The 15,181-nt window shown below is 35.0% G+C and overlaps 1 protein-coding gene across 1 annotated transcript; it reads right to left on the bottom strand.

Annotated features, from left to right (window-relative positions):
• Window positions 1-53: 53 nt before the first annotated feature.
• Window positions 54-8,920, bottom strand: LOC136835618 (coiled-coil-helix-coiled-coil-helix domain-containing protein 7). The gene is made up of 5 exons (XM_067099384.1): window positions 8,782-8,920; window positions 5,503-5,633; window positions 4,771-4,869; window positions 4,088-4,219; window positions 54-2,035 (listed from the first exon to the last, which is right to left on the bottom strand). The coding sequence occupies exons 2-4, from the start codon at window positions 5,608-5,610 to the stop codon at window positions 4,100-4,102; spliced, it is 327 nt and encodes a 108-aa protein (XP_066955485.1). The 5' UTR covers window positions 5,611-5,633; window positions 8,782-8,920; the 3' UTR covers window positions 54-2,035; window positions 4,088-4,099.
• Window positions 8,921-15,181: the final 6,261 nt, after the last annotated feature.

The following is a 15,181-nucleotide window of genomic DNA, read 5'->3' as shown; positions in this document are numbered from 1 at the left end:
ATATATATATACACTAATCAGCAAATACTGTAGAAATAATATTCAACACATCATACCTTTCCTCATTTTTATTACTTAAGCAAGGAACTCAAAACAAAATTAGTCACAAAACTAAATTGATACCTGCAATTAGTCAAGAGGCTTTACAATTCTCCTTGATACCTCAACATTGGTGTTTCTGAAACTGAAACTTGAGAAGGCAGTTAATCATATACAACTTCCTTCTCCATTAATATTTCAATTATATGGTAAAGTCTTTTCAATTCAGCTTTCTAGAAGACCAAATAAATACATATAAGGGAAATCAATCTTGCAGATGCACGATTAGGAGAGAGTTAGGATATGAAACTAATGACCTTACTAGTAAGAAGCTAATTTGATCTGGAGGGAAGGCAGAGAAAGAAAATTAAACCAGATGCCATGTATGTTAATCACAAAAAATTTGGCAGAGGTATTTGCTTACAGTACTTCAATAGTATGAAGATGAAGAAAGAATGGACATGAATTAGGCAAAATTGCGAGGAATAAGCAACCCATCAATTCAACACATATACTTACCAGCTACATAATTATGATGAGATTTTTGCAAGGGCTTTTAGATGTGATGCACCTTATAATAAAAAAAATTTCATTAATTAAATTGTTACATTCTGTTCAGTATAGTTTAGCCTAGAAACCGTAAGCCTATGGTTCTGTTACTTACCAAGAGGCCAGACCCTCAAAGCATAAGCTTTCCCTTGCTGTTATTTAAAATGTAAAGATTCCAGTGGTTCAGTCAAAACTTGACAAATTCTTGGAAAGTCTGCATCATTCTTAACCTTCAGTCATCAGTGACTCCAACCCTCTATGAATATACTCGTTAATCCTCATTATAGAAATTGAAGACCCTTCTACTGCAGCCTACTCCCCGGCATCATCTTCCAACAAATTATGTAAAAATTTATGCTAAACACCACTGCTCCAGCCCAGAGTGCTCTCAGTAGACTGCATAAATGGCAAGCACCAGTTCATGTACAGCTTTGTACTTGGAATATATTTGAAAAATCTGGTCCAGAGTTTCTCAACCTTTTTATTGCCCTGGCCCTTTCAAGCCAACTTGAGATCTCATCCCCTCCCTGCATCTTGGCTAAGTGGAGATATTTAGTGCTGTATTTTGGAAATTCAAAATATACCAATCTGACCTGTAATTTCTTTCTTTTCTGTGGCCACATCATCTAATTTTAACCTGATACTGTAATCTCACGACTCTCCAGGGGTGCCATGTGGCCTATGGTGAGAAATCCTGTCCAGTCAGCTGTACAGGGTTTTGTACTGTATTGTACATAATGCTGATAGGATTTGGGAAGCCCTGTGAGTTGAATATTTTAACTTGGTGGTTTGGTTATACTACCCAATAATATTACCTGATACTACATACCAGCTTATCAATAGCTTATTTTTCAGTTACGCTGGGTTCTTTGTTATCTATACCCGATCTGGTTGGCATCATAATGATAATCTTATTTCAAGATTTGGAGTTTTATTTAGGGACAAGAAAAAAGTCTCCAAGAAATTAATGCTGGAAATTATTGCTTAAATTTTAAGTTGCACACCTTATTTAAAGCTTTGGCAAAATTAGTACCTAAATTAGGCCTAAATGAGTTGCTTTAACTCTGTGGTCTGGTTAAACTACCTAATATAATCAGCATTTTGGTCACTGTATTCATAATATGCTTTCAAACCAAAACTAAAATATTACAAGACTTTAAATAAACAGCGATAGAGTGATGGCTTGGTATTAAAAATATATCACCAGTGTTCTTGATACTCCACTGGCTGCTTAACAATGCAAAAATCCAGTACCTTCAAAATACGAGGGTCCACGCATCCAGCATTTAAATCCTACCAATCTATATATACATATATGACAACCATAAGCTTCCATTTTCAACAACGTGGAGCTTTACCACGAAGATGACTGACATGCTAATGATGCCTAAATAGAAAGTTATTTTGGAACAAGATTTTTGTCCAATTGTGCACCCCTCCTATACATCTGAAATAAAGGATAGAGAAAATTTTCAATAAAAGTCTACAATGCATCTTCCTGAATACTTACTTAATACTAATGAATGACTACAAAAAATGAAACTTTACCCATCACAGCAAAACCAAAAAATAACCTTGAGTTACTGGTAAGTACAGTATCAATTTAACAGAATATTCACAATACCGCTCCATCCATTTGCTCCGCATTATTCCAAAAATATAGTTCAATAGTCTTAAACTAATGAGTTAGTATTGTATTCCTAAGCTGCAACACCTGTTACACAATTGGTCATTTCTGCTGCAGGTATGTCACAATTTTTCTACCATTTTTGCTTTTCTGGTATAGACATGCTGTACTTAAGAGACAATCTTTGGAGATTTGCTTTATAGTACTGTTTTTACTCGAAAGTGTTTTACCTCTGATTATCGTAAATAGACTACCTTTGGTTTAAGTGGTTTTACGATGGTAATGATAATTCTTACTTGACATTGAATTTTTGCTGGTTTCACATTTTGTATAAACAAACTCCTTTTAATGTAATTTGCGACAAAGTCAATACTGTATTATCGAAATTCATGAGGAGACAAGATGTCCTGAGATTTTCTGAGAATCGTACTCTAATTGTTGTACTTACGTCTGTTAGTACAAACCCATTAATCAACAAATAGTTTTTAACAGTGCAGAAATGTATCTAGGTACACAACAAAAAGTTCCAATATGCATGCTTAGCCATTGCTGGATCCTGAATACTACTAATTTTCATTATAATGACAGGATTTAATTTTCAATATAAAGTACTTCCATTTTGTTTTCTTGTGTGCAGTGTGGTTATAAAAATTCAGGCAGCAACCAATACGTTGATGAGTTGTTACTGTGCGTAGCTTACTGCTCATTTCATTTTTTGCAGTTTTTCCCTTGCTCAATGATGGCTTTTCTGTCATCCTAGTTTTTAGTGTCTATTTAATTGCTTTGCTTGTCTTGTTCACATAATTTCGAAAGTGGGGTTTTGCTCACTGTACTAAGCTGTTCTATGAACCTCTTGTCAGGTGCATCTCTTGTAAACTTCTTGCACTTTGGTCTTCTCTAAGCATGTCAATAAGCTCCATGCTCTCTTAGAAGTTTCCCCACCTGCCCCAGTCACTGCCCTGCCTTTAATGGCTCACGTGAATCTTGTGTCCTGTTACAGCTCGTTGATCCTGTCTTCAGCATGAAGAATCAGGTCATCATTCTCCCTCCCCTGCTTCTGAATAAACATCATAAGACCGGCCTGAACATAAATATTCCATTTTTCACTGACTACTGGTTGCATGGGCTTATTCTAATGTATCCAAGGAGGACCTCGCCCATGAAGTCCATGCCCTTTTATCCTACCTGAATTTTACAGATTATTTGGAGCTCTCTGCTATCCTTGCCCGGAAGGGGAAGGAGAAGGAGAAAAAGAAAGAGAACACCTGTCATATCCAAAACATCTTTGCTAAGATTTATCTTTGTGATGTCACTCATATGACACTGACTCATTACTCTTAACAGGGCTCCTTTTGGCCTTGGCCTTAGACATTCCCATAATTTTTTCGTGGGACTGGACTTCTGACAGCTGTCTTCCTTTCTTGGCTCTACAATATCTACTTTGTCCTCCCTACTTGGACTTATATGACTAATGGATCTGTTCATACAAGGTAAGTTTTTATAATAAAACTAATTTTTATACAAATCCATTAATCATAAACTCTCTACTGCCATCTTCCCTTCCCCTCTCCATGCATGCGGACTTTGGCACGGAAGAATGATTATTAATACTGTACAGTATTTGCAAGGATCCAAGAATAGGCTAAGTGTGGGCGCTAGAACAGCTTCCTTAGAAATGATTAACTCTGCGTACCAGGATGTCTTTTGCACAATTAAAAGACTACCTTATGAATGCATTTGTATAAATAGTAGTTGTATTGTAAATAGTTTTACTGCATTTGTCAAATGATACATGGCCACTAATAAAAAACTATTTGCACAAAGTAATATAAGGCAAAATGCTCCATATCAACACAATTCATAGGAACTTACCCCATTTTAGTGCTATTTATCAGCTTCAGATCTCATTTTCTCTATATGTTGTCTCTTAATCTCTTCACGTTCTTCTGGTGGAGGTAAATTTGGTACTATACCTGCTCTTCTACGTTGCACTCTAATATCATTCTGAAAAGTTACAGTTCCATTAAAATCAGGATACTAATGTATGATGTTGCTATTTACTCTATGGATTAAGACATAATCTGAATGTACAGTCTACAGAAAAGTTACAATCCTATGGAAATCAAAAATTCAATTTATGATTTTGCTACTAATTCTATGGATTAAGCAATACTCTGAATGTACAAAGTTTGCAAAATGTGTATTCAGCACAACAAAAAGTACACATACGTAGGGTTGCTCACTATGAAAATGGACAGAAATCCCAATGAAAAGCCTAACAATGCACTTATATTTGTGTTAATGCTATATTCAGGTAAGAAGCTGAGCTTTTGCTTGCTTACATCTTGGAGTAGTGGTGGTTAAGAAATTTCTCACAAAATTATAATTTCCAGTAATCAATTACCAAAGAATTTTCCCAAGCATAAGCTGCATATTAAATCTATTTCAAGGAAGAATAATCTATTCCCAATTGAATACTGACCACTAAAGTACCTGAGTATTAGGAATAAAAAAAAAAAACAGTGGAATGCTCACATACTGCACTTTAATCTTACCCAGAATTCCTTACACCTTTTGTAATTTTCAAAATACCAACCACACATGTTTCGGTCATAGTCATTATCTTCTAAACACTTATACGACTGATTATGTTCCTGCAAAAATAAGAAAAGTAAAACCTTTACCCTCACTAGTTACAGCAGTAATTCTTGACAAAAATAATGGATAAAAAACATCTGGAACTCTAAGTCATTATCAATATCATTAAGTCATTATCAATATCATACAAACATCAAAATCAAAAACTATTGTGCACATGCTAAGGTACAGATACCACAATGTAGAAGACAATATAATGTCATCTGATGCACTAGTTTTGCAAAGCTACAATGACTTTTACAGTATTTGGCTCTGTGGCTAAATTTTACCACGTTCTTACAGAATCTTACATTAAACCTAAACTGTATAGGGTATGGCTAATTCTCATTAACTGAATTCCTAATTCATGACTAAATGACATTAGGCAAATTAATTACTAGTGATAAGTCAGTCGAACTTCTGTTTACTCCAGCAACTGGATAAACTGCATCTTTTTTGTCGTTAACTATGGAAAAAAATGAAGCCTGTAGCTTTTCTTTATAAACATTTACATAAGCAAGGGGGCAGCTCTGTCATATTACAGTACATGATTATCATTATAGTCAGATATGGAAATCAACACACCTCTGAAATTAGACTAAGAATTCCTTAGAGACAATTGCAGTAATGAAAAAATGAGTTCTTCCTACCTTAGTGCATGGATTCTTCTCATCATGTAATAGTTTGGTGGTTCTTTCAATAAATCTCAGTCTTTCTTCTTCTGTTTTGGAAGGCTCACGAACAACCCCTGAGAACATTATGTATCCACCTTAATTGTAATCTGAAAAAAAAATTAAAAATAAACTACTGGCATATATTAAAGAGTAGTGAAGAACTTTTCAGGCATAAATCTGATGCTACTTATTGAAATATAAGCAATACAGTATACCTACCAAATATCAATTAGGAATTAAGAGACTTCTAATGGCAATTTTTACATATAACATTTTATTAAGTTAAACTTCATTGATCACTGAAGTTAAAATACATGAAATTGTACCTAAAGAGATGACACTTTTACATAAAAATAATGCTTGCTGCCAACTGAAATTCGTACTGGTACAATACATGAAACCACTGGCTATGTGAATACTATATTCCTCTTAATTTTGCCAGCAAATCTGCAAAAGATGCAAGTGGCTACAACTCCATATCGCTTATGAAATTTTGTGGGATTTTCTTTCTCTGCTAGAAAAATCATCAACAAAAGTGGGTTTACCAAAGAAGGTTGAAGAAAACTACCCTCTCAGTTGATTGCAGCCAGTTTTGCTGAGCAACTATTACATAAGGTTGACAGGATTAGGTAACTATTACTGACAGGTAGGTAACTTCAGACATCATATTACATACAATGACTTGAGCAAGGAAGTGATCATACATCCAATGTTCTTCAACTATGAGCTGTGCAATATTATTTATTACTGTAATTGTTAATAAGAAGTTGTACACAATATACAGTATCAGTACATATTTCTAGCTAATATATAATGAGATTTATTTACTGCCATATGGTTTATTTACTGTGACAGAACTGTATTCAATTCTTCCTCTCATCTTCATACCTCAGCTTGCCCATAAAGTTTAAGACCCTATGGCTCATTCCATAAAGGAATGAGTACATTACAAATAAGAATACTACTACTACTAATAACTAAAAAGAGTAAGGGACTTCTCACACCTAACATTTATAAGAGCCTGTAATAAAAGGAAGAAGGATTGTGATATGACATACCTTACAAAACTATAAGGCCAAAGTGGAAAGATCAGTATGGAAAAGTGTGTTTAACAAGAATTTGTAACAGATGCATAAGATATGTGCTTCTCTGGGCAGTGGAGGCAAAGGGTACTTGAAAAGAAAATAACGATTCTTCTAATTAAGTATACCTTAGTTTTACCAGACCACTGAGCTGATTAACAGCTCTCCTAGGGCTGGCCCGAAGGATTAGACTTATTTTACGTGGCTAAGAACCAACTGGTTACTTAGCAATGGGACCTACAGCTTATTGTGGAATCTGAACCACATTATAGCGAGAAATGAATTTCTATCACCAGAAATAAATTCCTTTAACTCTTCATCAGCCGGCCGGAGACTCAACCTTGGGCCTACCGAGTGCTAGGCCACAGCTCTACCGACTAGCCCAACGAAGAGCTATAATAAAGGTGACAACAAAATATTGGTAACATGGCTAGATTATACTAAGACCATACGACAAATGAGGTGGTAGTAGAGTGCAAAATTGGATGAAATCTCAAGACTGACAATTTAGTCTCACAATATGAAGGAGATAGCTCAAATAAAAATATCCTGAGTTATGTTATTTCCCATATAATAGATCTTCCTGGTATTCAATTATATTTTCACCTTCATTATGTCTCATTTGGAGATCTGTGAGTTAGTTAATATTTCATAACTGGAATGGAACAATGGCAACCAACAGGACCTCCAGTTTTCCCTTTTCTGTAAATTCTTTTTTATCCACTACATATGTCTAGTAGATTAGGCTATGGTATTTGGTTAAGTTAGGACTGCTATCATATATTGGGTATCATGTCAATTTGGATTAGCAAACGGTATCCTGTTAGGAAGAAATTGCCTAACCTAGAAATGACTGCATTAGGCTCACCCTTGGTCTATTATGGTTTGAAATAGCACAGCCTTTTTACACAATTCTTTTATGAGGTAGGCTCTTTAATTCCTCGTCAACACCCAATTTAATATTAGGAGTAGTTAAATACAGGTCACTTTGGCATTTTTTCCACGGGGAATATAGGTGCACCTGAATAATAAGTTATTTACTGATGATACGATTTCTTACATAATTTTCTAAGTCGATTTTTACTTTTTCAAGGGAGCTTCATTCAAAGTTCTTGGATTTTAGGAGGTTATAAGTGTTGACAGGTGATGTGCTAGGCTTATTCATGAGGGATTAGCCTACTGGAGCTTCTTGTAATTTTGTAACAAAATAATTATGTAGCATTTTCAACCAATTAAAACTTTATCAATTCTTATGCCAAAATAAGCAAATGTTTTCTGACACCTCTAAGTTTTCAACACCCATATTAAGTATGGTAAAAGTATGTTTCCGGTCCAAACTCCAATTCCACACGAGGGCTCGTACTAAGCGATTCACCTACACTGTCTCGCAGCGTTTAGTACTAACCCCGGGGGGGTCAAATGTATTTCACCGTGTTCAGTACTAGCCCCTGGGGGATCAAATGCCCCTTCAGATGTCCATAGGTGCACTGTGAAAATTTGAAACTTGTAAAAAATCCTTCAATTATTTACATATAATTTCTTTTATATTGTGATTGATATTAGTTTGCAAAAACTATGAATATGGAATATTTTTTTTTCATTTTTTTATGAAGAATCGAAAGATGAAATAAAAAATCGAGTGGGGATGTTTGGACTGGAAAGGAACATCATCCTTAGGATTACAAGAACCGCTTTGCACAGCCTAAGTACTGCAGAACCTTAAGTAATGCCTATAGTACGCCGCGTGAGGCACACTGACGGCAATATCAACCCACGGGGAATTACTAATACTGAGACACAGGGTACGTACAGAATAGCATTAGTTATGGCGGAGGGTCTGGTCAGCCGGGTACGGACCCAGACACCAAGATTAAAGCTAGTAGGTTAACCTACATATCCCCTTAACTGTCCAAATAAATACATTCCGGATGATTTAAAACAACCTGAACTTAAACCTAAAATATTCCTCGACTGGATTCTCCATTATGAAAATATATGGCCTCGACCGAACGTCCTCCATAACTACTGTCTTAAACATGAGCTCGAAAATCACAAGGTTTAACATTTCGTCGCAATCTACAATCACCACGCTTTGTTTTACAATCATCCTTCCTCGGAGTAATTTAAAACAATCACGGTAAACGTTTGGCGACTCGAAATCGTTGCTGCTTACCATAAAATACAGGGAAAAGGGTCTTTGGAATCCTGGCTGTCTCTCGTGTCACTCCCGAATCAGCTGGTGCGGGTTTGTTTGGGCAAGCTCCGGATTCCCTTTGGGGAGCTTTACGCTCATTCAATTTTATGTTTAAAACAGTACATTTGCGTTATATTTTAACGAAAATAATTGCTACATTAATACTTTAGCTTTTTTAAAGCGTTAAAAATGTGATATATATAAACATATGCATAATAACATTTAATAACCAATGTCTTACTATAGCTGCCCTTCGTATTCTTCGCCGTTGTGTTTTTATGAGACCAGCAATGTTTGCGGGACAATTATTATGGCAATGTTTTTTATTTATGCGTAATTGGCGTAGATTTATTTTCAAGTTCATTCGGATGTGGTTTAATAATATAAATTTATATTTTTTCTGACTTAACATCATTAGATCAACAATGGCGATGATTTACTATATAATGTAGCTTTTTATATAACTAACAGGAAAATCAACCCCACGTCCTGGTGTAGTTCAATTCTTAAGGAAAAATTTTAAAAAATAATATATAGGCCTTGAAGAAGTGAAAAAAGGGTCATTCGATACAAAAGGTAACAAGATCTGTATATGGTATGAATTAAAGTCATACAACATATAAAACGGAGGTTTATGTAAATTCCACAACCTAGTGGAAGACAAATGTGTCACCAAAGCAAATAATAATAAGACAGCAACTCCGAAAATAATTAAAAGAACTTGTGGACTGGGATGTATTATGATGATGATTTATGGAAATTTGGCTATAAATCTACGCACTGGGGCACTCAACTACTCAATACTTAACACAATGAAAGAGAGAGATTTGAAGTGGTTGGACAGCAAGATGAATGAAAGGATGTGGAAGGAAAAGAATATAGAATTTAGGCCAAAGGCCAAGCACTGGGACCTATGGGGTCATTCACCACTGAATTGGAAATTGACAGTAGGAAGGTTTGAATGGTGTAACAGGAGGAAAACCTCAGTTGCACTATGAAACAATTGTTAGAAGGTGGATAGCAAGATGAAAGTGTATGAATGGCAGTACAGTAAAAGGAATGAAAGTTGGACCGAAGGGACGCTGCAAAGAACCTTAAGTTATGCCTACAGTGCACCACGTGAGGACTGACAGCAACAGAGGCAAAGTAAAAGGCTAAAAAGGTGTATCTAGGGGCCAGAGGGATACTGCAAACAACCTTTAGTAATGCCTACAGTGCACCTTGTGAGGTGCACTGATGTCAATACCGGCTGCAGAGGATTGGGACATATTTTACTTTCCTCTGATAGAAAGAACTTTCTTTAACTTAACAGAACATTTAAGCTGATCATAATAAAAGAAATATGGACCCATGGGATTACAGTAGAGCATTTTCAGCAATAAACTAACCACTGATAATTCACAACTGCATCAGAACTGTTAGTTTAACCAGACCTCCTAGTTGAAGTTCTTGATTCTCAGTGGACTGATTAAGATTGTTTTATTTTACCTATTATATATACAGTGCAGTAATGAAACAGTTTCCTAACATCATCATCATTGTCTCTAATGCTATGTGCACAGATGGGTCTCTGAAATTGCACCACTCATTTCTTCCTTCTGTCTCTCTTCCTCATATTTCCTCACACCTCCAGCCTCTTACTTCTAGTTCTTATCCAAGTAGGTTTGGTCTTCCTATTCTATTGGTGTCAACAGAAGCCCAAATGATATAAAATACTGCATATGTACTGCTGTATTCTCATCCAGGTGGTGATAAGGGAATGTCCAAGCCATTTCCATTTCTTCATTCTTATTCAGCAAAGTCCCTCAGTAAAGTAAGGGCAATTTTTTTCTTATAAACCTGATAATAAGATAACCTTAAAAAATAACAATTCTAACAAATTTCTTAAAACATTATCCGAAGACTTTTTAATGTGTTGATTGAGTGACTCATGAAACACAAATGGCAGCTAAAGCAGTGTTACATGGCATTATTAATCCAATATCCATAGGTCAAGAAAGCCTGACTAATTCAAAAACAAGACTACTACTCAGTTTCCGTTAGTTGTAGGATCTGGGTTATGTAACAATGCACTGATCCTAAAGATCTCTGTCTGGGAAAAAAAAGAGGGATCTTGTGGGTGCAGACAAGATGGCAATCCACTCATGCTCTACCTGGCTGAAAACTCAGTTGGTTCCTACTTCTCAAGCTTCTGCTTTGACTATTTATAGGTATCTCCAAGAGACAAAGGAGCTTCTTAAAGCCTTTTCTGGGTTTTCAGTTCAGTAAGAAAACTAGATAACCACTCATTCAGTACTGTCATTGATGATAAGCACTAAACACTAAGAAACTGATGCCAAAATTTGAAAAAGTACAAAAATATATAGAAAACTTTTCAAATACTGAACAACAACTATCAATGTAAAGAAGTGTAATTCTCAGGATAAATGAGTATAAGTACAATTACTGTACAGTACTCATAATTTGAAGCCACCATGAACCCAGCATACCAGATTCAAACGCCAGCAATTTAAAGTATCTGTTAATCTATAAAACCGCTTTTATTATTTTGAGAAATGAAAAATAGTGGAAAAGAATGATGAATTAGCTTGCAAATGATGAAAGGAAGGTTAGAAAAGAGCTCGAAAATAATAATCATGGAGAGAAGAGAGCAGCTAAGAAATTCTTCACAAAGCCTTAAAAAAGTGAGGAAAGTGACTGAAGAGTACTTAAGGATCCAAGCAGTGCATGCATAATGAGACTAATTTTCTTCTTATGTCTGTCTGGTGAAAGAATGTTGAGTCATGGGACTTTCAATACTGCAAATTTTGGTACACACATACAATACACGATTGAAGGCATTGTGATGAAGCAAATATGAACTATCAGAGAGAAACAGTTTCAGTATGGGATCCCAAATGGTTTATGAGCACAGACCCAATAAACAATTAAAATTCAGTTATTTACACTATACAGAAATGGAATGCATAAATACACTTTATAGAAGAAGCACCAAAATAATCAATTTTATTGAAAATAGACTTATACCAGAACTTTTGAAATATATATCACTACATTATATTTACTAATAAGTTATCAATTACAGCCTAGTTCTTTTCTTACAATTATAATTTAATACAGCCATCACTTTTGTACTTCATAATACTATACAAACTTCGGGTTAAAATGTCTTATGAAAACAGGTCTCAAAATACTTCGGCGAAAAGTGAAATAAGACTTCAGCACCCACAATCTTAAAAGTATCAGGGATGAGCATTAACACTGCCTCTTACTAGCAGCTGCATGACTAGATCAAAATATCAAACTTCAAAAGTATCAATTCAATCTCTGATACTTTTCATTAACTTTTCCTCAGCATTAATGTCAAGTGAAAAGAAATATGTACCTATACCTAGGAATACTCACTGCTCACATTACAAGCTTCTCAAAAGTAACCCAAGAGGGAGTTATTAAAATTAAAATCAACATTAACCTTCGCAAACCCACTTAGCATAAGAGGAAATAAAAGAAGTGCTCTGTAAAACATCTAATTGGTTTGCACAAAAAAGATCTGCTTTCCGACAGAACTCCTCACTTAACTTACAACTTAAAAACACATTACGTTTAGGATAAAATATGAAGTACTATTTCAGGCCTATAGTGTTCTTGACTCTGCATGTAAATTTACAGAGGTGACCTATGGATAACATAATTTAAATCTTAAAACACTGAAGTGCTGCAGCAGGATTATAGTCAGCATGTACTGTATATACATAATTTTAAAAACTTACTTAAAAATAACATTCTTCTTTTCTTTATCTTTAACCTTAGGCTTGCAATTTCACACAATTTTTTCAGATTTCTTTGGATAAAGATGAATAACTACTTCTCCACTACTTGGCAGGATGAAAAGTTTTACTTATTCAGACCACAATTATACACTTGTACATATTAAAGGATAAACTTATCACTTACACTAGAAATTCTCACTGACTACTCATATTCCAATCATAAAGCTTTGCCATTTGTGTCACATTACCTATCAAAGTTGCCAAATTTACAAAACAGTAAATATTGTACACACATAAAATACATTAAATAAACATTTACATGAACTTTACATACTCTCAATGAATACTTACATTAACATATACCCATGAATATTCACATTAAAATATAAAACACTCACTCACCAAGTAGTTCATTAAGTTACAAAACAAATAATATTGTAAACATCTACAGTACATCAACAATCTATTCTTTTGTATGAGTATAAAAGGCCTCCACTAAGACAAAACTTTGCAAAATGTTGAAAAAAAAAAAAGATAATTTGACTTGGTGTGCACACAGAACTATTGTACTGTATATGCCAGCTTCCAAGTTTACCTAGAATACAAATCAATCCTGTGGATTATGAAGAGTTTATTCTTCATGACCATAACTGACAGAATGTCACCCATCCTTTAACATTTTCTTTAATTTTATGAGTTTATCACTTACTTGCTTAATAACATGTTTTTATATTCAGTAACATGGAAATGTTTCTCCTTTTGGTATCTACCATTTGACCAGTCACAATCTTGTATTGCTATTCAAAGCCAAAGTCAGTCTGATGATCAAGTGGAATTAGAACCAACCTTGTAGAGTGAAATGAACTCTTGCCTGCAGGATTAATGCAGCAGAGTGGCTGGCTCCTCACTGGCCTGACTTTGACTCCCACCTAATGATAGCTACCAATACAAGACCAGTGCTGTACCTCTGAGTTGTACCACATACAGTATTGCTAATAACCTTAAAAATATGAAACATTCATACAAAAAATGAAAGCTGTCAGCAAGGGCACATATTTAATAAACACTATAGTGCACACATTACAGGAATAGTATATTAAAAAAGAGAAATATAATGGAAGAGATACTGAACAATGTATTTATTCATAAAACCTTGGCAATCACATTACTATGTGCTCAAATCAAGACCAGCAGTAATCTCTAGTCTCAGTCTTTCATTCATAAAAAAAACCATTCTTGCAACACCCATAGCCACCACGCCCCTCAAATATCCATTTTCTGACCACTTCGTATTTCATGAGCAATCCAAACTGACAAGAACTCTCTAAAGGATGCTTCTTAAACCAGAGTTAGTTAAAATGCAAACAATGTCCAGTGTATTCAGGTTCTTTATAAGGTCATACTTCATAGCTCAATATTTCTATCTTTATTGCTTACCGTTAACTACTTAGCAATCACAGGCAGGATTCAAATGAGATAACAGCAACTTTTTTACCTTAGGCACTAGGCAAAAAGTAAGGTGCCATTTTAAGAGCTTTGCCCAAATTTGAATTTCCATGTATTCTATTTTCAATATGTATGTACATGTTACCTTCTGTAGCAATTATGTTGGCTTGGTTTTTGTAATTGCCATTCTGCTTTTTGCTCTGTGCTTGTCAAGCACTCATGACTGGTTTTAATAGTGCTGGATTGGTTTATATTTTGTACTCATTAGTGTTGGCATAATGGTGGCACAAAAAGCAGAAGAGGTTAAAAGGGAACCTAGGAAAATTAAAAAAGGAAAGCCCAGGAACAATCAGAATACCAAGTGACTTAACAAGAGCAGCAAGAGAGCCAGTTATCCATGAGTTTACTTGTATACATGAATATCTGATAAAGGAAGAGGTAGGCCCATGATGGGAAAAACCATACAATATTGGTTTAGCTGATGAACTCGGACATTTGAAAGCTCTCTAGCACCAGAAAATTGGCAGATCTACCCACTACAAGCTTACACCTTAAGTTCAGCTTAGATGAATCCAGTTGCTTGGTTTGGGATGTGCTGTTTCCATCAGCCCTTAGCACAGTATCTGGGACATTCAGAAACTTGAATCCTATATAAATAGCAATACAGATATAACATGAATGACAGGGTTATTATGAACAAAGTTGTTTCAACATGAAAATTTTTTTTCATACTAACCCAGCAACAATATTCACAGTATCCAACCATGCATACCTCACAACTGAATGTGGTGTCTACATGATAAATGAGGTGATATGTGAATGGATGTCTGAGGGTTCAGGTGGCACTAGCATCAACAGAAAATTATTCTCTTCTTTGTTGATGAACAAAAGACAGTAAATTTGGGGATTATCACAGACTGTAATGTGAACGTAATATAGCCGATAGGTTCCTATAAAAAACTAGCTTTATGCTATAAAAATTTTGTGATTATTATATCTTTATGCTACAGTATTACTAACACATTTTCAATATTACTTCTCCACTGCAGAGCATCTCAGTCAAGAGCATTGAAATTATGCCCAACCATATTTTCAGAATATACTGGTCATGCTACAAGGGGAAAGCAGCATTATTTTTCTGTATAAAAATAACTGGAAGGGAC

This window comes from Macrobrachium rosenbergii, chromosome 55, assembly GCF_040412425.1.
Source record: "Macrobrachium rosenbergii isolate ZJJX-2024 chromosome 55, ASM4041242v1, whole genome shotgun sequence".
Classification (NCBI taxonomy): domain Eukaryota; kingdom Metazoa; phylum Arthropoda; class Malacostraca; order Decapoda; family Palaemonidae; genus Macrobrachium; species Macrobrachium rosenbergii.
The sequence above is the reverse complement of the archived record's forward strand: the minus strand, read 5'-3'. Positions and strand labels throughout refer to the sequence as shown.

Coding starts and splice junctions, on each gene's coding strand:
- LOC136835618 (XM_067099384.1), bottom strand. CDS start 5,610: ATGTTCTCAGGGGTTGTTCGTGAGCCTTCCAAAACAGAAGAAGAAAGA. Junction 4,870..5,502: donor AGAAGAATCCATGCACTAAG/GTAGGAAGAACT, acceptor TTATTTTTGCAG/GAACATAATCAGTCGTATAA. Junction 4,220..4,770: donor AAAGGTGTAAGGAATTCTGG/GTAAGATTAAAG, acceptor GTAACTTTTCAG/AATGATATTAGAGTGCAACG.